The sequence below is a fragment of the Ammodytes marinus genome, assembly GCF_949987685.1.
Source record: "Ammodytes marinus genome assembly, chromosome: 14".
Classification (NCBI taxonomy): domain Eukaryota; kingdom Metazoa; phylum Chordata; class Actinopteri; order Uranoscopiformes; family Ammodytidae; genus Ammodytes; species Ammodytes marinus.
The window spans coordinates 18,583,589-18,606,697 of record NC_137218.1 but is presented as its reverse complement, the minus strand read 5'-3'; the positions used below and the strand labels follow the sequence as shown (position 1 = coordinate 18,606,697).

At 42.3% G+C, this 23,109-nt stretch overlaps 1 protein-coding gene across 1 annotated transcript; it reads left to right on the top strand.

Annotated features, from left to right (window-relative positions):
- Positions 1-6,551: 6,551 nt before the first annotated feature.
- On the top strand, positions 6,552-21,129 carry nyap1 (neuronal tyrosine phosphorylated phosphoinositide-3-kinase adaptor 1; the record flags this gene model as incomplete). The annotated part of the gene is made up of 6 exons (XM_080040557.1): positions 6,552-6,739; positions 14,261-14,622; positions 14,860-16,755; positions 18,239-18,475; positions 19,662-19,768; positions 20,710-21,129. 6 exons carry the CDS (start codon positions 6,552-6,554, stop codon positions 21,127-21,129), a joined length of 3,210 nt encoding a protein of 1,069 aa, XP_079896683.1.
- Between the last annotated feature and the right edge of the window lie 1,980 nt (positions 21,130-23,109).

Genomic DNA, 23,109 nt, shown 5'->3' with positions numbered 1-23,109 from the left:
TTTAAATATTTTTTACGTATTTGCATTTTCCTGGTTTTCAGTTCAATTAATGTTTAAAGTCCAAAGTCATGGTGTCAAATGTTAAATAAGCATGATGTTCTTAAATCAATAAATAATTGTCTATAATAATTGTGATTACACAATGTCAATCAAAATAATCGTGATTATGATTTTAGTCTGAATCGAGATCAATTATACACAATTACATTATTAAACAGGCGATAAAAGGAAATAATTTGAACTTGAATGGAGAACTGCAACTGCAATCTGTTTAGGTCTGTAAACCGGTTGAATTCCCTCATTAACAGACTATTTGCTCCATGTTTGCTTATCTAAAGTATATGACACAGTATACATCCATACGTCGCAACATGATTTGTTTAATTTGTACACTTTAATTTGTAACTAGGTGTTGCATTAGGTTAATTAAACAAAACTAGTTTGAGATTTATATCCCCTTGTCTATAATGCCCTACACAGAAGAGACCCCCGCCCCCTCCCACTGTTAGAAAGTAACTAGTAACTTGTACTTTAAGTACATTTTAAATCAGCTACTTTTTAACTTTTACTTAAGTAGATTTTTAGACCAGTACTTTTACTTTTACTTAAAGACCTACTTCACCGGTTTGAATATGAAGGTGTATTGAATTCTGAGATCCTATGTAGTATACATGTGCAAAAAAAATTTAAATCGGTTTATCCTAGCCTGAGAAAAGGCAGAAAGAGTGTTTTTTTTAACCCTATATTTCTCTTTCTCGTGACATCACAGAAAGAGAAATATAGGGTTAAAAAAAACTTACTTTGTAAATATTACTGTGATGTCACAGTAAAAGACATCACAGTAATATTTACAAAGTAAGTTTTTTTTTAACCCTATATTTCTCTTTCTGTGATGTCACGAGAAAGAGAAACATAGGGTTAAAAAAAACACTCTTTCTGCCTTTTCTCAGGCTAGGATGAACCGATTTCAATTTTTTTCGCACATTTATACTACATAGGATCTCAGAATTCAATACACCTTCATATTCAAACCGGTGAAGTAGGCCTTTAAGTAAAATTTCATCCAAGTAATACTTTTACTTGAGTAGAATATTTTTGTACTCTTTCCACCTCTGCCGCCAACTCAGACAAAAATTATTCACGGCAGGCAGACCGGAAAAGCTTGTGTTTATAGAATGCCACTAAATCAAAGTTTACTTTGTTTCGCCATCGTCACATCAGTAAGCGGAATGGTCAGTTTGAAACTTTTATTTTAGTGGTTTTATAGTTTTATACACATGGACAAAAAAAAATGAATAAGTAAACACATACAATACATACACAACACTCTCCCTTCCCCCCTCCCCCTCCCCCCTCCCTCACATAAACAGACAAGGAATACAGAAAAAAAAGTGAAATAAATAACTAAGACAAAATGATTAAGAAAATAAGCTATAAATACACAAGAAACAAAACAAAGCTAAAACAAAAACAAAGCTGGGGCAAACCTCACACCTTCTGAATGGTCAGTTTAGCTATCTTCCTGTCAGTGGCTGCAGTTAGCAGTCCCCTGCCTCGTCCCTACGTCACCACATTAATGCACTGCGGTCTTCAAACAGCGAGTTATCTAGCACCATCTCAGATAAGTAAGTGTGATAAAACATAATAAAAACCATCAAAACAGACATTGGGAAGGATTTCTACCTGCTCCGCATTGTAGGAGCATAAACATTGACCCATCTGTCGCTCTGGCGTGCACCGGCAGTGAGACGGGTGTCGGTTTGTAGCGTTCTCTCTTGTGATTTGATATTAATTTCGGGATCCCCGAAAAGTTTATTTGCCAATTACATGCAGAGCAGGTGACTGAGAGATCGGCTTTATGAAACGTGCACACTATGTAAGTGATCACTGTATGAATAAAGAGCGATTTAACACTTATATTAACATAAATACATTGCTTACTTCACCTTTAACCTACTGCCATATAAAAAATATTACCTCATGGTGATGCATCCTGCAGTCTCTCTTTCAATTGCTTATAAAAGAAATGGGCACACGCTAGTTCTAGTATCTTATCGAAGGTACTGGTGTCTTAAAAAACTACCGCTTTTGTCCAAGGGGGCCGCTAGAACCAACAAAAACTCATAGTCATTTCAAATATCGAAGTAGCCTAATTGCTTTAAAGGCGTAATCTGGTAACAAGAATTGTCTGAAACTCTTGAGATTATTTTTCACGTTTCGAACATTATACTATGTAGCTTGTGAACTTAATAATCATCCCTTAGTTATAAATGATATTATTAGCATGAGCATGCTATCCTGACCTATAATCACAATCACTACCCAAGTCGTGCCTTTAGAGCGCTGGCAACAAATTCAATTTTAACCAGATGTTCATAAGAAGGAAGTGAATGAGCCCTTGGTCCTCAGTAATGATCACAGTTAATCTTTTCATTCTGAAAGCTGCTTCTTCTTTGCCAACCATTTACTGGTGATGAGACAAGATATCTTGTCAAGTCTCTGAAAGCCACGGCTCCGTAGGTATGTAGTCTGTCTGATTGAGGCAGCTGACATGGATTTGACCTGAAAGAGGCAATGAGGCATTTTACCAACTTAAAATATGTACCCATTATACCAACCAGCACTGTTGGGTTTGGACCAGGAAACACGGGAGCATTTGTGAGCAGATCAGTGATAACAACCAGTTTCTTTAGCGGGACATGGTGTGATTTCATGACTTTCCTTCAATTTCAATATTTTATTTCCATATTTTCCAATATCTATATATCACCTCAGTACCCTCTCAACCACTGTGACAGGCGACAAAATGTAACTTTAAACATACACACCTGATTTTCACTCTTAATATTTGTCGTCTTATAACCAGCCTTTGCATCTGTAGTGGGAGGAGGTGGGATTCAACTGATAAAAGGAAAATAACCCAAACCTACCATGAAAGCATTCATCACAGACTCCTTTATGTCTAGGTTGCAGCCCATTCAACGTCTGGAGAATGTGCAGTGCAGTGTGTGTGCAGCAGCAGCTCATGAATGCATGGTTGCCATTGGAAGAAGATGCTATCTCCACTTTATATACATTAGATATGTTGTTAGCAGGAGGATGACGTATGAACAAAGCGGCGTTGAGGTTTAACCATGGATTCATGGCGTATGACAGGCAGACGTGCATGTGCTTTGTGCATATTAGGTGGCTAAAAAGGAAGAGATGCATGGCTGACAGTGTTGCTAGGAGACCACACACAGCGACTAGTGTGAGCGGCTTGATTTCACCTCCCTCCCCCATTCCTCGTATAGTCTGGCTGCCTCTCACTGTTTTTTTTTCTATCCTTTCCTCCTCCATTTGCTTATCCCCTCCACTTTTCGAATTTCCTGCTTCGATATTCCATCAAGTTTTTTATGTTTTTCAGAACAATTGTATTTGTCTGCAACCTGGTTGATTTCACTATTTAATTGGCATTCCTCAATTTCTCACAGCAACTGATCTCTCCTCCTCTCTGGCTGTCTCAAGCTGCTCATCTTCTCCTGAACCCTTTTCTTTCGCTCCTGAACTGAAGCACTGTGTGTGGCTCAGGTGTGGTTACTGTGGTCTACCATGCGGCTGCATGGTCAAGTTATGATACCATACAGCAGTGGGAAGAGAAATTGCTGCGCTATTAGTGGGGAAACTTAATAAACTTCAGCAGACAGCGTCATGGATAACATTTGAAGTAAACATCTGTGGACACATAATATTCCCACTGATTTCTTGTTGCACGCAAAGTTAGGAAGTGTATTTGTACTTATTTACTATTCAGGCTTGAAGGGATACAAATCCGAAAACATCCTGTTATACATGAGAGCAGGTCAGTCCGAGCGAGGACTGGATGTGCAGGAGAAAGAAGATGATGTGTAAAATGAACAAGATGTTCTGTCAGCCCTTTCAATCCAATTACTTCTATTCCAGAGGCTTTGCAATCACAAAGACATTTTCTTATTTATTTCTCAGGTTTGACACAATATCTTGTTTCAAGTCAGTTTTTTTTGTGGATGTCTTCAATACACGAAGGGATGATATATCCCAAAGTAAATAAATGTGTGTTTTTAATGGTGGCCCTGTATCAAATACCAGGGCAGTGCTGTGATGTGTGCCTTCACTCTGCAGTCAGCGTTACTGCCTCACTCACAGCGAGGTGCAGCAACACCACAGGACCACTCGCTGAGGTGGAGGCTGAGTAGCAGAGGGCTGCAGGACAAAGTGTTCCAGGGGTTATCGTCAATAAGTGGCAGTGGAAAATAATATATATGAAAAGATTTTAGACAGAAAATACCATGTTATACCATTATTAACAAGTGAAAGATGACACTTGTTTTGCATATCCCAAATTGTCTGTTGATAATGATCCCCGACCCGTCATAGGTAGCCCACATTCAAATCAGCTGCTGAGCGCTTGCAATTACTGCTTCACACCCTGTGTGTGTGTGTGTGTGTGTGTGTGTGTGTGTGTGTGTGTGTGTGTGTGTGTGTGTGTGTGTGTGTGTGTGTGTGTGTGTGTGTGTGTGTGTGTGTGTGTGTGTGTGTGTGTGTGTGTGTATGTTTAGCATGTATGGGGGATTTAAGTATGTGTGTGTGTGATCTATTTGCTTATGTGCATGAGTGAGTATCTGCAGCGTTGCATGCAGATCCAGCTACATGAATCACGGCTCCATCTGCCTCCTGGTTCTAATGAGAGGAATTCAGGCGACTTCTGACCCTACAGATGCTCCTGAAACAACTTGCTAAACGCTCTGGATTCTATTTTGGGTTTAAAGCAACTCCAGGGATTTACCACAGCCAACCTATATGAGTCTATACTGCATGTTTTGTGTCGGCCCTGAAAAAAAAGCTATTTCTAGCTTTAATTTGATGAGTCGAACCTGCCTGTAAGATGTAAGACGAAAGGTCTCCTGGTTGTTTTAGCTAGACTAATTGCACCCCAACCCCACAGCACGTAATGCGGCAATTGCAGGGCTGCCCGCCCCAGCTGCCAGATCCTACAAACCCCAAATCAAAAGCTCCAGTTTAACAGAAAGCCCTACCTCCAGTCACACAGCTCCCCTAACCTAATTAACATTGAGTCAGCAAGCATGGCAGTATAGTAGCAGCGGTTGAGGTTGTGGTCAGAGCGCTGGGATACAAGAATAGCAGTAGCCACGCTGACACACTGGATGACACACACTGGGCCGTGACAAAAGAATCACACACAGCTAACACAACTCAACATGCAGCACAGCCCAGGTGACATGGCCTGATGCTCCCCACTGTGGACTTCGCCTCGTCTTTAGTGAGATATGGATGATATATATTGTTCTGACAGTAAAGGATGCCGTGCAGTTGGAGGGAAATGCGTTTTTAAAAAGGCCCTCAATATGTACATAATTTGAAGAGCTATTACACTGCTGGAGAGATAGTAAATGCCATTTATTTTTATGTCCTTTTTTTATGCTGCATGCTTGCATCTTTCGTCAAGGAGTTGTAAGGCATAATTCAGAGCTGATTGAAGTGGATTCATGTAGAGTGTCATTTTAACATGCTGTGAATGCACACCTGGGATTTAAAAAGGATCAAGGAGAGGGCATCATTATCATATTTTCATCATATTTCACCTTTCCACTTTCTGATTTGCGAGAGACTCAAAACTTTGCTACATGGGCCATTAAAATATACTAACCAACTATGTTGCAAAATAATACATGATGCTCATATTTATATTTCATATTAAGTTTTTTCACTAACAAATTTGAGTAAAAAAAAAAAAAAAAAAAAAAAGGACTCCAAAATCACCATTGATAATGCTCTGATGTTTAACTCCAAAACAACATTCAAACCCTGTCTTCTATTTATGATGGAAAACACTGGAAACATGCATCAGCTGACAGCTGCGCTTTTCTTAGCCAATTGTGTTGCTCACTCACATACTCCAACGTGCAAACTATGTTGGGCCCTCAGTTATCTGCCCCACAACAAGCCTGACTTCTCATGGGGTGAGCGTGAGTAGGAAGCTGTGCATGCGCTACATATGACAAACCACATTTGTGTCTGGCTAGCAGTCAGGCTTAGCTAGGCCATCCCAGGGCCTGCAGCCAGAGTCGCTCTGCAGCTGAGTTACCATGCTTACTCAAATATTCATAAGTGGATAATGAAAATATAAATAGCTTTCATGTGATACCCTAGATGTTGGGGTAAACAAAACTGCAGCCTCCATCATCATGCATCGCTGTGTCTCCTCCCTGGCGGCTGCCAGTTGGAGTAATGTGCAGGATTGTTCGCTCCGACACAGTGAGCATGATGAGCTGTGCCTCCCCTAAAGTTTTGCCAGTAAATTGGGTTTGATTATTCGGGTTTCATAGTGCGTCGCACCATCCCAAAGTAATCACTGTCAATCTTGTCAGCTGCAAGTAGGCAGGGAAGTTGTTTAACATGTTTTTTTTAATGATTAAAGAGCTCAAACATTGCCCTTGTTTCTTCTTGCTCAGGTGAGTTGGAGGAGGCGGCCGGTGACACACATCCCCTTCTCCCGAGTCCTCTTCTATACCATGAGCTCTGGCTCCGCACAGGATGTGGCAGTGGAGCATTTCCTGCGTGACATAGAGAGGCGGAGCAAGCGGCTGCACTGCGCTGTGATTGGCTGCGAGGAGGAGCGACCCTGCAGCGACATGAACCTGCTGTATCGTAAGAGCCGTTTGGACTGGAGGCAGAGGGACCAAGAGGGAAGTAAAAAGAGGTGAGAGGATCTGCATATATGGGATTACATTAGGGTTGAGTTCAGTGGGGATATAAACCTCTTAGCGGGCGTGAATGACTTTAATTTCCAAATCTTATTCTGAGCACAGTTCACGAGGTCAGCAAAGGCTTCCTCTTAAAAGTCTTTGACAAATTTGCATGAAAGAGCTTCATAATGAAGTTAATATGTTCTGTAGATGAGATAAACTACAATAATGTCCACCAAAATGTCAAGAGGGCAGACGGGGGACAAAGCTGATGAAAAAGAAAATGAAATAGAGTTGAGCCTCATTTATCTCCACATGTAAGATTATTTTGTCTTTGCGCTTTATACTTTCATCAGAGGTTCTAACCTTTTAGCTTTATCGAGACCATTAGTGTTCATTCACAGCTTTGATTCAAGTTTTCCAACATTACAGAAGAGGATGGAATTAAAAAACCTTACATGTAAGGATATTTCATGGAATATTTAGTAACAAATTATTAGTACTAATTACTTAACATTTATTTAAGGACTTTACTTGATCACCAGAGGAAAAGTTAGACTGTTTCATAAATATTTAAAAAGTTCTTCCTAAGAGGTTGAAGTACACTTTTGATTAGCTTGTAATTATCAACCTATGTCACTGTACTTCTACTCCTAAACCAGTGTTTATGACTCTTTTTGGCTTGTGACCCCTGTGACGAAAAACGTGTTTAGCGGCGTCTGATTACTGATTGAAAAATCTGTATTATATTATGTAGTAGAGAACTTCTTTTTGTCCTCCCCCCTTCTCTAATCATGTCAGGACCACTTTGAATTATATTGTGACCCTTTGGTGGGGGCCCGATCCACATGTTGGGAACCACTGGACTAAACTACCCCCAACAACCAAACCTTGACCAACTATAACAGCTAAATAAATGCCAATTACAGATTGATGCATCAGTTTAAAAATGGGGCATATTTCATAGTATAACACTTTTTATGCATTTAGCTGATTATACTTCTGTACTTTTATTTGAATTTTGAACGTGGGACTATCACATGTAATATAGATTGTTGTTTTGGTACTTTTGAGTAAAGATTCCAAATACTTCTTCCCCCACAGTCTGCCAGCACTGTTTCAGATAGATTGAACAGTTGTTGTAGTGCGTAGTGTGTTCAGGCAGGGCTCTAGTTTCTCCACTGTTACAACTCAGTGAGCTGCTGACATATTGGATGCAGCGTCTGTCTTTGGACATCTTCCAGAAGAAGCGGATAGTAACCATAACAATTGACAAAAAGACTAAGTACTGATATTAAGAGAATAATTCAATCTCGGATAAAACATTTTACCTGATTTTTTGTGGACAAATTGAATCTATTTTATTTATTCATCTCTCTACATAGACTCAGCTGCAAACACCTAAGCATCAAAACAAAGTAATTACATGATGAAAGAACTCATTCAAGCACTCTACAAAAGAGGACATAACAGCTGTCAACAGCACCAGCATAACAACATCACACTCTGAATCGCAGTTTGGTTGTGACGGTATTGCCTTAAAAAAGTGTAGCGGAGGTGAGAAGCAGGACATGACCAGCGATCATGTGAACAGGGCCAGGGTCAGGGTTGGAACCACACAGGGATAGAGGGATGGAAAGCATGGTCCTTGGGGCAGGCCCGCCAACTACTGCAAGAGCTGGCGGGGAGTGAGAAAGCGAAGGAGGGGTACAAAGGAAGTAGTTGTGAAGGGCGATGGAAGACAGTTTGAGATCTCTCTAGGGCCTCAGGAGAGAAATCACATTTATAAAGCAGACATCGAACTGTGCAGAGATACAGAATGGTAAATAGGTAAGTTTCAATTCAGTGAGCTTTAAAAATAGAGACTGTTTCTTATATGTCACTGATACAGGCAGACAGACTATTCCCAGTAGTGACTGACTAGTGCGAAAGCTAGCTGCCAGCCGAGGTTTTAGTCATTCTTGCATAGAATTTTGAGACAAGTGTGTGAATGGGCTTGCATGGGTATAGCCTGGCATCACCAGCAGAGGTATGTAGGACAAATAAAGCCCTGCAAATCCCCTTTAAAGAAATCCAGTAATTGATATTCAATTAGACAAAAAAAGGTAAATCAATGATGGAATACATAAATAAACTAAGTAATAGAATTGTGTAAGAGAAGCTACAACAAAATGGAATATTGTTTTCAGTTTGAATTCACCAGTTTCAACTTGAGTGTCTTGACATCGCACACAGAGGTTGTGTGTTAGGGCAGTAGTTTTAATTATAAATGTGTATTAAAGTTATTATTTGAGCCTTCGTTAGTCTCTCATGGTTCTCCACATATATACGCATATCTATAACCCCAAGGCAAAGAGGAGGTTGATGTTGGCTTCGCAGTTTTGAAGTCCAAGATTCACATGCCTGTCGTGCCCTATGCATTTATGCATAGCTCAAACCTACTGAAGAGAGCTATTTGCTGTTCAAACATTAGCATCTTAATCACATGGTCCAAAGCACTATCAGTCCTTTGAAACTTGTCCTGAATGATTTGTGCTAATTTATAATATAGAATACAGTTTACAACAGCTGTTTTAAAAGTTAAGGCCAGTGTGTAAAATGGCTTTGAGTTTCAGGCAGACAAAAGAGAGTATTGTATTTGTTGTTGTGGAAGCTTGAAAGAGATATTATCTGTGCAATCATCCATTGTGGCAGACGTTGTCATAACTAGAAAACTTGTGTATATCACATGTCGGCACGACTACAATAATACTGTTGGAACAATTAGAAGGGAAAGCTTGTGCTTTTTTGTTGCTTTGTGTTAAAGCACCAGGCAGTCTCACTTGTTATTTCATTTTCTTCTTGATCCTTCTTCCAGATCACGTTAAACCGCACACTAGAGACAGCCCCATAACTCAAGGCAATCAATTACAGTGTCGTGTATATCGCGTCAAATATGTCAGTAAGGTCCAGAATGAGGACAGCTATACACACACACTCAATGTCAGCCACTCAACCTTAACCCATCTGAAAACTATAACAACTGCTCTGATTTTCCCTCGGAGCACTAGATTGGATTTTGTACAAAGATAATATATATTCAATATATTTAACAGCTAGTCTCATTCCGCTGTTTTAAACACAACCCACTCTTAAACTTTGACCCCCAAAAAAGGTAAATTAGAAATAGGACGATAGCTGCTGCCTGGGGGGCAGAATGATCTAAACTGGGTTTATTCAGCGAAGCTCTTACCACCAAGGCCTTAAAAGCTTTTGGGAGTATCTTGCACTCAAATGGAGGAGGAGGTGATATTTCCAAGAGGCCGCCCAGAGATAAATCTACCAAAGGTGTTGTTCAAAGGACTTCAGAAGGAGCAGCCGATGACCTCATACTATTTGATGAGAGACAATGGTCACCATTCTGTGTTTCTTTCTCTCGTGCTTGTTTGGGATGAATATGACGACCTTCATCTACTACTGATAGTCATGTGATTTTGAAGGAGGACACAGACAGCACATTTTTATTAAAGTACAAATATTGTTTTTTATCCTTGAGGTGTACCATAACATTTCTTAGATAGGATTTGGACTTAGTTCAACTCAAAATCATGCAGACAAAGAAATGACCAAATGTTGACAAATCCAAACAGGAGGATTAGAAACTTCCTTGAAATAGTTTTGATTGATTACTCAATCGATGCTTATGCACACCAGATCATTATGAACAAGGATATTACACTGTCATCTATCTATTATTATTACATATTTTCATTTAAACAGTGCACTAGAGCACACAGCACTACTCTTACTGTAGAAAATTCAGCCAACATGAAAAGAATTACAAGTTTGATGTATTGGGGAAAATTGTATTTAGGGGAGAGTGGCCTAAGTTGTGCCGGTGGGGAAGTTGTGCCACCCCTTGTTTCTAGAAAACCGTGGAAGAAATTGAAAATGTGACCACATATTTAAGAAGAGCCATCCATTTGACTCATCCTGTAAAGAAGGGAGAAACATGGAATAAGATAAAAGCACATTTAAGCTAAAAAAGCAGTTTTTTGCCTTTCAAAGTAAAATTTCCATGATCAAGGTTTTTTGATTATTGTGTCCGAACAATTATAGACAAGTTTGAAAACATTTGACACATGTTTTAGTGCTTTAGTATGCTACACTGTTAGGAGTCTACACAGTTAGCACGATGTCAGCCCTAAACTGCTGCATCATGCCTATTATCCAAAATTCTGGGGTTGGGGTGATTTGTGCCAAAGGGCCTAGGTGAGTTATAAGTAAGTAAGTAAGTAAAATGTATTTATAAAAGCACATTTATGACAGTTTGCACTGTACAAAGTGCTGTACATAGTGCATTCAATAGGTAAACAATGAAGGTAAAATAACAATAACAAAAATAAAAGACATAAAGCCCATACATCCACAAATATAAACAAAGATAGTAGTGCAGAGGTAAGATAGTTAATGGGGAGGAAAAACCAGTGTGTACAGGTTTTGAGCCTTGATTTAAAGACAGAAATGGAGGGGGAATCACATTTGTCAGGTGGCAGTCACAAGCACGGAGCAACTAGTGCGAAGTACATTTCTGAGAGTTGTGCCAGTGGTATGACTGTATACGCTGGTCACCAAAAAGAAAGTGATTGTCTACAGTAGCTCAGAAGAGACTGACGTCTCCATTCCACTTAATGACACCACTGACAAGAGTTCAGATGGCCAGAAAGATGATGATGGTGACTTTGTCATCGTGAGCTTTGCAGGCAAACCACATAGATCGGCTAGGCCTTGTTAAAGAAAATTGACCTTCAATCTTTGTAAAATATTTACTTTATTTACTTTAAATAAACCTTAAATAAGTAATTGTCTTATGGATTTGTCTTGCATTACAGTTTATGAGATATATATCAATGGCACAATTTACCCCATGGTATTCTCTCTTGTGGCACAACTTATACCACACCAGGGGCAAGTTGTGCCACAAGACAACTTTTTTTCCGAAAGCTATATTTCTTAAACAGTTTATTCCAGATCCAAAGTTTTTATTGCCAGGGATGCACAACATCCTGAATTATATGTACATATTTGAGTTGGAGACATAACTGTCAAGGCCTCACTTTAAAATCACTTTGAGTAAAAAGTGGCACAACTTAGGCCACTCTCCCCTACTCTCAATAGCATGTGTATTTAGTGTGTGGGACTATTTCTTGGCTCTGAGCATTGCCTGAAGTAGCCAGGTAACCAACCAGTGGTGATTCAGGGAATTACTGCCAACCGACTCACTGCTGTAGCTTCACATGAAGTGAATAAACAGGTGAGAGGCCAGATAAGATTTTTTTGTTTTTCAGTTTAAACTTGTTGTGAGCTTTGTTTGAGACAAAAAACAAACAAACAGAGACTTCAAGCAACCAAAGGAGCTGCTCGGCCTCTGTTCTGAGCTAAATTTGGACCCTGTAGAATCTATTGCAAGGAGTCACAAGTGCATCTCCAGAGGCATACGCATATTCCTACAGATGCAAAAAAAACGCTTTGTTGCCATACAACACACTCACAAACACACGCACTCACACACACACACACACACACACACACACACACACACACACACACACACACACACACACACACACACACACACACACACACACACACAATGATCTGACTAAGAAGAAAATAGGAGCCTCTGTTCTGCTTCCACTCCGATCAACGTCGACTGCAAATTGTGAGCTCCGATTGTCTTCCTCTGTGCTTCACTGCCTCACAGGGATCGCAACCGATCTAAAAGAGAGCACTGTGTGACCCGTAGTCATATGTTGCAATTGTATGTACCAAGATGAATCATTTACACATGGAATAATCGTGCGTTTGAGCTATTGCATTATTACACACTCACAAACACAATTTCTTGCGGCCTCAAATGCGCAGACACAGATGTGAATATCCAGATGTGCTCCTTTGCTTCTCTCTGTAGCTGAGATAGGATAAACAAGAGCCTGGAATAAGAAACCAGCCTGATGAAGCTGTGGTTTTATCCCTGCAGCGCCGCAGTACATTTAAATACCTTTTTACTCCTTCAGATGGTATTGTACACCATAGGTTTAAAAGCCTATTTTTCCTGTCTCCTCTGACATTTTCTGTAAAAGTACAGTAACTCCACAGTAGCCTTGTTAACAAAAAGTCTGTTGTACTGAGAGAGTGAGTCAACCTTGTTCGATCGAAGTTAGCTTAAAGGCCACAGACTTATCTCGTGTTACTGTGGGTGAAGCAGTACAACACCCCTGGAGAGGACACCACATCACTGCAGCACCTCATCTCAGAAGCAGAGACGCTATAGTGGAGGGTTATCAGAAGCCATTTTGTAAGCCCTGGTGAGCTCAGCAGTGGATAGAACCTCACATTTTCTATGTCAACAACTTAACCCACTGACAGTGAGGCCTAAACTATAGGCTTGACCTCAAACCGTCAGCACATATTTTTTTATTAAGTTATTTTTCTTTTTGAAAACTACAAAATTGAACACACCATATCAACTGCAGACACATTACTGCAATGCCAGGTAATAATATTAAGCATCTGGATCCAATAGTGAAAAATGCAATAAAAGGTAAAAATCTAATTTTATATGCCCAGCAACTATGTCACCTTTAGCCAAAACACAGATTGCAACTGTTCAATAAGGGAAATCACTGCAATTCTTAGAGAGATCTTTCTCTTCGTCAGTTCTATTTATTTCAGTGTGTGCTCATATCTTTGATGATTTCATAGGGAAACTATCAAACACATGAAAATCACAACTGTTCCCATAGTAACATTAAAATGCTCCTGGCAGTCATTTCAGCAGAATATAGATGTAAAGATAGAAAGAATAAGGGAATTCCGGCAGTGCAGTTTGCTACTTTGAGAGTACTTTGTTTTTGACAGGGGAATTGATTTCCTAATTGAATGTGTTTGAGGGGGAAGCAGATGGAAAGATATGTGAATGCGAAAGATGGAGTAGCCTCCAGGGCTTTCCCTTTTTTGCAGTGGAAGCCTTGAAGGCATTTCTTTATTACAAAGGCGATGTTTGAAGACCAAAGAGAGTGAGGCAAGAGGACGGTCAGTATACAGAGTAGCACATGAATGTTTTGCACTGAAGTGTGATTTTTTGATGCTCTTATATTTTTCTTTTTTCTTTCATGCATTTTTAAAATGTTCTTTTAGTATCAACATACATTCATGGAGGTGGTAACAGTATCAATTGTGTCATCATATTTCATTTTACAAGTCTTAAATAAGTCAAATATTTTAAAGAGAGAATGAAAAAAAAATAAAGGATATAAACATTAAAAAAACACGATTGTCATTGAAAAAAAGAGGATGTTACATGCACAAGTCAAACAGCTCTTGTCATATAGCCTACTACTTTATACACACTCATCATGACATGATTATGCGTAGGAATGAGCAATAGGAACATTTCAGTGCATTGTGCCATTTGAATTCTCAATTAATATGGTCTCCATTATTTCTTCTTCTTTCCACACCTCGCAATCCCCATTTTGTCCCCTGAACTACAGCTCCAGTCAAAACGACCCCTCAGCCACTGTTGGCAAAGTCCGAGACTTAGCTTCGTTTCGCCGACACTTCCGGATGGGTTTCATGACCATGCCTGCGTCCCAGGACCTGTCCCCTCACTCTTGTGCCTCGGCCATGGCGCCGCGTTCACAGTCCTGCCACGCTGTTGGTGCCGGTGACGCCGGTCTGGAGGAGGACGGAGATTACTCTGACACCCAATCACAACACGGCGGCCGCTGCCCACCGGCCAAACCTAAACGCCACCCCAGCACTCGCCTCAGCTGCTCCTCCGCTGACAGCAGGGACGCGGCGCCGACTCCCACCTCCTCTCACTCACAGTCCAAGCACTCAGAGAAGAAAAACTGTAAGAAATCTTTTTTTCTTATTTTCTTTTTTCAGGTGCATCATTCTACACCGACAATCTACGAAAGAGTATTAGGGCCACGCGCGAGACGAAAAAGAATGAGAGGAGGACGTTTAAAAAAATTATGATGAAAAAAACATTACTCCTTTTTTTCACTCTCTCACGTGGCCCTTATGCCCTTCCATAGAATCTTCTCTTCTTCATTTTTTGACAAGCACATTTTTTTCTCTCCCACAGCCATGAAGAAGTCTGACTCTGGAGACATGGGATCAAAGAAGGTGCCTCCTTTAAAGCCCAAGAGGAGTCCCAGCACCCAGCTATCCTTCGACCCCCTCCCTCCGCGCGTGCCTCCTTCCGCCTTGCCTTTCCAGTCGGCAGGGGGGGCAGACTCTCAGATCCAGACCCAGGGCTACGGTGATGACGAGCCCGTGTATATAGAGATGGTGGGCCAGGTGTTCACCAGAGACAGCCAGACCGCCACGCCCCACCCTGTCACCCCCGTCGCCACCACGCCGGACTCTGACTCGGACCAGAGCGAGGCCATATACGAGGAGATGAAATACCCGCAGCACGACGACCGGAACTCCCACAGACACGCCGCTTCCAAACACGAGAAGCTCAAATCCTCCAAACACTACCACGTCACCCCTTCGTCCTCCAGCGCTTCCTCCTCCTCTCTGCCTCGGCCCTCCTCTTCCTCTCCCTCCTGCTCCAAAGTCAAAGCCGCCGTGTCCGTCTCGCATTCGTCTCCGTTGCCTTCCTCTGCCTCCTCCACCCCGGTGCCCCAGGTCCTGTCCACCAGTCCACACACGCCACGAGCCCCCACCCCTTACCTGCTGCCGGGGAACAAATCCTCCGAGCCCGAATCCTCCTCCTCCAACAGCAACACAAAGATCCCCGCCCCTTTCCCCAACCTGCTACAGCACCGGCCCCCCTTGCTCGCCTTCCCGCAGCCCGCCGCGGCCTCCAGCGGGGTCGGGGTGCAAAACAAACAATCGTCCTCTTCTTCTTCTTCTGCCAAAACTCAAACGTCCGGCGCCACGACTCACGCTAGCACCCTCCCGTCATCCTCCTCGATGTCGTCCAACGTTTCCAAGGAGGGATGCAGCCAGGACAAGCACAGCAGGGAGAGGGACGCCCAGTTAGGCCCTGCACCGGGACTGAGAGCCAGGAGCCACTCCACCCCTCTGCCCCCTAGCTCCAAATCCACCTCGCCTTACTCCCACCACCACCACCACCATCCGCACCACCGGCCCTCGCACTACCATCACTACCGCAAGCCCGAGAGGGGAGACTCGCCCGTTCCCAATAACAACAGCAACAGCAAGAGTGGCTCTGCTGCTTCTCAGACCTCCAGTCAGGCCACGGCCCAGACCCAGACCTCCAGCACGGGGGGCAAGGAAGGCAAGTCGGTGAGCTTCCTGCTGAAGGCCGACAAAGGGGAGAGGGACAAGGACAGGGACAGGGACAGAGACAAGGATAGGGACAAGGATCACTGTAGAGATAGAGAGAGGGATAGGGATAGGGATAGAGGTAGAGACAGAGACAGAGACAGAGAGAGAGAAAAGGAGAAAGACAAGGACAGAGATAGGGAGAAAGAAAGAGACAGGGAGAGGGAGAGGGACAGGGACAGGGACAGGGACAGGGACAGGGACAGGGACAGGGACAGGGACAGGGATAGGGATGGAGGGCCGTACTCCTTACCGATGGATCTGGCCCAGACGTCTCAAAGCAGCGCCAGTTCGACCCCCACGCCGTTGTCCACCTCATCGCAGCGTCCCCACTCACGGCCCCACCTGCGCTCCAACACTCCCCACAGCCTGCCCGCGTACAAGCCTCCCTCCTCGGACAGCCCCCTGCTGTGGACCTACCCTTCCGGAGGTTTCCGGAGACCGCCGGCGTACGAGAGCCTGAGGGGAAGCTCCCAGACGCCGTCCCTGCTGCAGCAGCCTTCCAGTCTAACGGGCGTAGGAGGAGAGAGGGAGTCCAAGAGTAACGGAGGTTCGACGTCCGTCCACGCCAAAGCCGGCTTCATGCCCTGGGACAGCAGTGCTAGTTTAGCGGCAGACGAGGCGTCTTACTGGCCCATGCAGAGGAAGTTGTCCTTCAGCCACGGGAGCAGAGAGACAGAGAGTAAGTCTGAGGTCATTTTTTTATTAGAGAGTGCAGATGTTGTATTTAAGACAAGACACATGCAGGTGAATACGGTAACATTTTTGACTTTTCAAATATCTTCATGGGACTTTGTCAGTTGATTACTTGATAAAAAACTGTTGGTTCAGAATAATGAAAAAAAAAACGAATGCAGAGATAAAGGCTGTTAAAGCTATTCTTACCTTTGTAGAGTTTTTACACTTATTTTAAATGACTTTAAAATGGTATAAATAAGGTTTTTACACTCTAAAATGCATGGTAGACCCACCAGGAATAAAAAGAAACAATTATTTCAGTCTCATAATATTAGGTGAAAACTACAACCAATCAAATCGTTCGGACCGAACGATTTAATTGGCCGACAGACCTGTCTGTTTGCCGTCTGCTTGTGTACCGCGCATTCGTGCACGCGCGTCCTCAACGAAAGGGTTTGTTTTGATTCCACGGCAGACAGTAGCCTAGCGAGTAGCGACCATTGTAGAAAAGGTTACAGTGTTGTTATTTCTTGTTATTTCTTACAGTGTGTTAAGCTGTGTTTTGTTTAGTGTTGGGCCGTGACGTCAGTCGGCCAGAGAGCCAGTTCAGTAAGTTTCCTTTCGCTTCTCCCTCGGTGAGATGTGTGTGAGCAAGTTGCCACAGTAAGCCATCATTCGTGTTTATCTGAGTGTAAATGTGAATCACCCGTGTGTGAGTATGTACATGTAGTCCCGATCGCTGTTATAAGTTATAGTTTGTGCATGTTATTAGCGGCTGCGATTCGCGAGTCGCAACAGCTGTTCAAACGTCTCCTCACGAGCGGAGTTTAAGCCTTTGTTCTTTTTCCGCGATCTATATGCGGCTGTGCCTGTGAAAGAAGGAAAATAAAGAGCGGATAAAACCCTACTCCTCCTCTCCTAGTGTCATTATAAGCATAAGTGGTGTTCTGGCCGACATATCTGAAGTGAAACCAGTGATACAAGCAGATCAGCGCGGTACCGGTAGCCTACTACAGCCACCAGTTTCTTCAGCCACAATATAACTCACTTTGTGCACGGAGACAGTATTAAGCAAGTAAGTCTGCTTGTGTAGCCTAAATTAAGTTTCTTCAAAAACAAAACAAAAAAAACGGGGATAGGAATGAGGGGGTGGGGCTGCATTGGAGGAAGGCGGGATATTATGATTGTGCTGAAATGCTCAAACTCACATCCATCCGAACTGCTTTAAAGATGGTTGTATGGGAGAACTATACAGACGCAAACAGACAAGGTTAAGTCAAATAAAAACCTAAATGTACATTTTGTACATTTCATGTAGCCTATGAAAGAAGACATGTTATGGAAGCAAAATAGCCAAAAATCTCTAAATGAACCAGTGCCTGCCTGCCTGCTTGCCTGCCTGCCTGCCTGTCGTGACTCGGCTTTAAAAAATGAAATTTTGTTTTTTCCAGCTAAAATATTCATTCTGTTCCCTCTCCCTGTCTCAGAGGACACAGGGCGTGCCTGGAATGGCAGTGCTGATGCCCTATTAAGGATGGATAAGGAGGACCTGGGCTTGGTGTCTCGCCACTCAGGGATCCCAGTCCACTTCAGTGGTGCCAGCAGCAGGGCCCTCGGTCACAGCGAATCATTGGCCGGTGTGGATAGCAGCCCGGGATTCAGAGCCCTTCCCAGAGTCGGTCTACCTCTTCCCTGCCAGACTTTCCCGGCCTGTCGCAACGGAGGTATAGCCAAACACTTGACACTCTGACCACAACATCCTTTTGTAGAGATGAACTGTAGCAGCAGATTTTTACATGGGAGTTCTGCTGGTTTTAAAAGGTGGAGTCAGCAATTCTGTAGTATGCTTTGTGTCAAAATACCTTTTTGTCAAAATCAGTGAATATCTCTTGACGATCCGCTACTTTTCTGTATGCGTGTGCACTGACTAAAACAATGTGGTGTTCATACACAGCCTAGGCTCTGTAAACTTGTATATAAACAAAGGGTATGTAAAACAACCATATACTGTATGGTAATATGCCAGTTTACAGAGCCTAGGCTCTGTATTAACCCTGGACTTTTATTCAGCGTGCACACAGTACGTTTAGTACATTTTAGTGTCTTAAAATTGCACAGCTTTAAAAAAAGCTCTCTCCTTTTACTGTCACAAAAGGATATAAGCTGCCTCCATGACATCCTCTTGTGCTGATATTAGCCTTGAAGCTCTGTGTCAGTCTCTCTGTATCTGCACTGAAGGCCTTACCCCAGAAACAGAGACACACTGCTTACCTTGAGAATGTGTGCAATACTTTCACTGAAGAAGAGTCGATACAAGAAGTGTTCCATAAACAGGCCCACATTCCTGCACACATGCATTCATTAGCCCTGGCCACATGTCATGTTTTTAACAATGACCGTTGTGACAATCATGGTTGTGTTTAGCATTTTATAATGTAATTATTATTATTGAGTTATATAAGCTAAGTGCAAATACAGACAGTGTGCAATTTATATTCGCGGCAAGTGATGTAAGCAAAGTGGTATATAGCAGTCAGAGAGTGCAAACAGCACCAGTTATGTCTAACAGTTTAGCTAACTTTCTTTCAATTACATTGTTTTGACACCTTTTTAAACATGCTAATATTTTTTGTAGAGAAATGGAATGACAGTTACATATACAATATACAAGAGCAAATATCTGTGTAGGCATACATGTATAATACAAATGTGTTGGTCCAATATCCATTGTTCATTAAAATTTGTTTAGTTCAAAATTGTCTGAATAGAATAATCTCATAATGTACGTGCTGTGTCCTGTCTCAAATGAGTATAATTAGACATTCACAGCCCTCTGTGTGAATGAAAAGTTACAGTATATTACAGTGTTCTCATTAGCAGGCACACAGTGTAATATTTGTTTCTTTGCAGAAGTGGGGCGGCTGGGCCGCTCCTCCTCTGCTGCTGGAGTGAGACATGTGGGTGGAGGAGACGTCCAGAGACAGAGCAGCCTACCAGCACGAGAAGCACTGAATCAGGTGAATACATAGAACTAAAGACTGTATCACTTAATTCATTGTGGATTTGTGAGTGAACATTAATATTCTTCTCATTATTACTTCCCCCTCTGCTAGAGACAGTGCTCCAGCAGATCTATTTATAGCTTGTAGATATGCCCACCGAGCAGAATAAGGCTCTGGGCTGCCTCAAAAGAATAAGAGCCACTAAAAAGGTATATGACGTAGGCTTGTATGTAATCAGGAAATGAGAGAGAAAAGTGGATGAGAGAACATGCAGTACTATGTTTTGGGAGTGATGAGCTGCAGTATTCTAGCAGCACATTTTTCCCAGATTCTGGCTGCATAGCAAGTGCTGACGCAGTTTGAGTGTGCTGCAGAGACTGTCCTCATGCGGCTGGTTGACCCTCCCTCAACCTGCATTAGATGAAGCAGCGCTGCGGCCTGGTGGCTGTCCAGTGGAACTGCAGTTTTATTCAATGTGATTGGACCGGATGTCACTGCTCACAGCACTGCAGTCATCATGCAAGTTATTTCGAAATTTAAAGGTGGAGTCAGCAATTCCGAAGAACTCTTGCTGTCAAAATCACTTTTTGTCAAAATCAGTTAATATCTCCTCACAATCTGCAACTTCTCCGTTCCTGTGTGCGCTGAAAAATAAAATCTGGTGTTAATACACTATGCTCTGTAAACTGGCATGTAAACAAAGGGTATGTTAACAAAGGGGGTCCACCGTAGCTAACAAGATGCACGTTAACACAACCTAATGCTGTGCATAACCACCAGATTTCTTTTCAGCGTACACACAGTACGGACATGTTGCAGATCGTGAGGAGAAATTCACTGTTTTTGACCAACAGCGATTTTGAAAAAAAGCATCCTCCAGAATCGCCTGACTCTGCCTTTGAAATGCTACAATTCCATCCAACATTGACCGTCTTCTCTTTGTCTTCTGTGTTCAGCGGCATGGCTTTGCACCGTGTAGTCCCAGCAGTCCCAGTGTGTCGCGGCAGCAGCAGCAGCTCCAGCTCCACCAGCAGCAGCTCCAGTTGAAGCAGCAGCTGCAGCAGCTGCACAAACAGCACCACCTGCAGTTGCAGTTCCAGCAGCTGGCCCAGCTGGCACAGGGACAGCCTGCCGTCGGCGGAGGCAACACCCAGTCGGCCGCGCAGAGCCAGAGAGACGGCAAGCTGCTGGAAGTCATAGAGCGCAAACGCTGCCTGTGCAAAGAGATCAAGGCCCACAGACGCCCGGACAAGAGTCTCTATAAGCAGGACAGCATGCCCATCCTGCCTAGCTGGAGACGGACACCTGAGCCCCGTAAGACTGGCACGCCACCCTGCCAGAGGCCGCAGGCTGTGGTGTGGGACACGGCTATTTGAAGGTGGAAAAAGACAGGGGCCAGCAGGGTACAGCACTGGAGAGACTAAAGACATGCAGCAAATGGAAATGGTTGAACTATAAATAAGAGCAGGAGTAGAACTGGGTATAGTAAAGAGAAATCTTCTCGCAATCTTATCGTGTGATATCAGAACAGTAACGGAGGTTGTGGGAGACTTTGAACTTGTTTGGGGGAAAAAACGTCAAAAAGAGGTTGATAGAAGTGGTGAAGAAAAAGATGTGTTACAATCAGACTAAATTAATCTCTTACCCTGGTGATTTGTACTTGCGCTGTACTTTGTCCTTTTTGATGTGTTCTAATTGCCAATGATTTTTTGCCACAAAATGCCAGTATTATTGCTACAATACACCGACTTATCAATAATGGGTGGCATGATGTATTCTGAGATTGGTGTTGCCAAATTTCGTCCTGACTACTTGAGACATAAATGAATCATGTATTTTTCTCCAACACACAGTTGTCGGACACACATAGAAACTACTATCTCTGGATGAGAAAAAAGGCAAGACTCATTGATAAGTTATTGAAGTGTTTCTTGAAATCGTGAATGCATATGAGATGTCTTGGTATCAGTAGATTGTCATTGTGGATGCAAGTAATCATCAATGAGGAGTAAAAAGCTACCTACTGTATCTGTTTGCATATTTGTAATGTAAATCTATTTACTTTCTCAACGTTTCTGCAGTTTTACAGCAATATGCTCCCAATGCCGGAGCAACATAATTAAAACTTGTGTCAACTAGCCTAACATACATATCTAAAGACTTGAACGAGTCATATTTACTGTGTCATTCTCTGCATGTCACGATAGACATACAGTATTGTAAAAGAAAATGTGTAGAGATGATCATGTCCGACTTTTACCTACCGCAGATCTACAATATGATAACATGTGGTGGTGTCAAAAGAAGAATATATAGATGATGGGCTTATCATTGAGAGGAGGTGGTGTGACGGATGGCACAAAGTGTGCAGTCCAGCCAAATATAGTTACAGGTCAATGGTACACACAACTTCATCACCCAAGCTTATATCCACAGTTGCACATTTGTGATCGTTACACCACATGGGAAAAACAAGCACTGACACCCATCAACACAGACTGTACAATATGGTGCAACTGAGAAGACTGTGAGTATTGATCACCTCAAACAGAATGCTGGAACAATCTGCACAAAAAAACATGCTATACGCTTAGGAGAAATTAAAACCCTAATGTACTGTAAATAGATATGTACAACTGTATTGAAAATGTAGCAATTATTTCCATTTTCATACTTGTAATCAATACATATTATGTAGCATATTGTATAAACATAACTTTGTTCACTTGTTTTTTTCTAAAAAGAATTAAGTACTTTATCTGCTGCAGCCAGTCAGTCCATACATTACTTATAGTTCTACTAATAAACAGTAAGCCCTCTAAAGAAAGGCACAGTCCAACAGTTTTTTTTATTTCAATTTATGCAAGACTCCCTTTAAGCTGTGTTGTTTTTATTTATGCCTTTTTTTTCTACACTCACTTTTTATTTATGTACAGATGTTGATGGCGCGTTGTCTTGACACTTTGAATACTTTGCTGCTATCTTGAACTACTGGTGGTGTTCATTCAACTACACGGTGTTGCCATGAGAAACGTTATTAATATAGTGGGTAATGTTGCATATTTGTTTTATTTTCCGAAAGCTGCGTGGAACTGAAGTTTGTATACCTTGAAGAGTGAGCCCTTCTGTAATAGTATTTAAGGCACTTGAATGTCTCTTGGTTGTTGTTGTTATATGATAGCACCAAGCTGTACAGTACAGTACACCCCCCGTGAAAAGAAGACCTATCTTAATGTTTGAGAGTCACTGCCTGGCCTTTTGTTTTCGCTCCACCTGCTTGTGTTTGAGGGTTTCAGGTTGTTTTGATTTCAAGCGAGTCCATTTTTCAAACAAACACAAGTCAGGGTGAAGGAAAT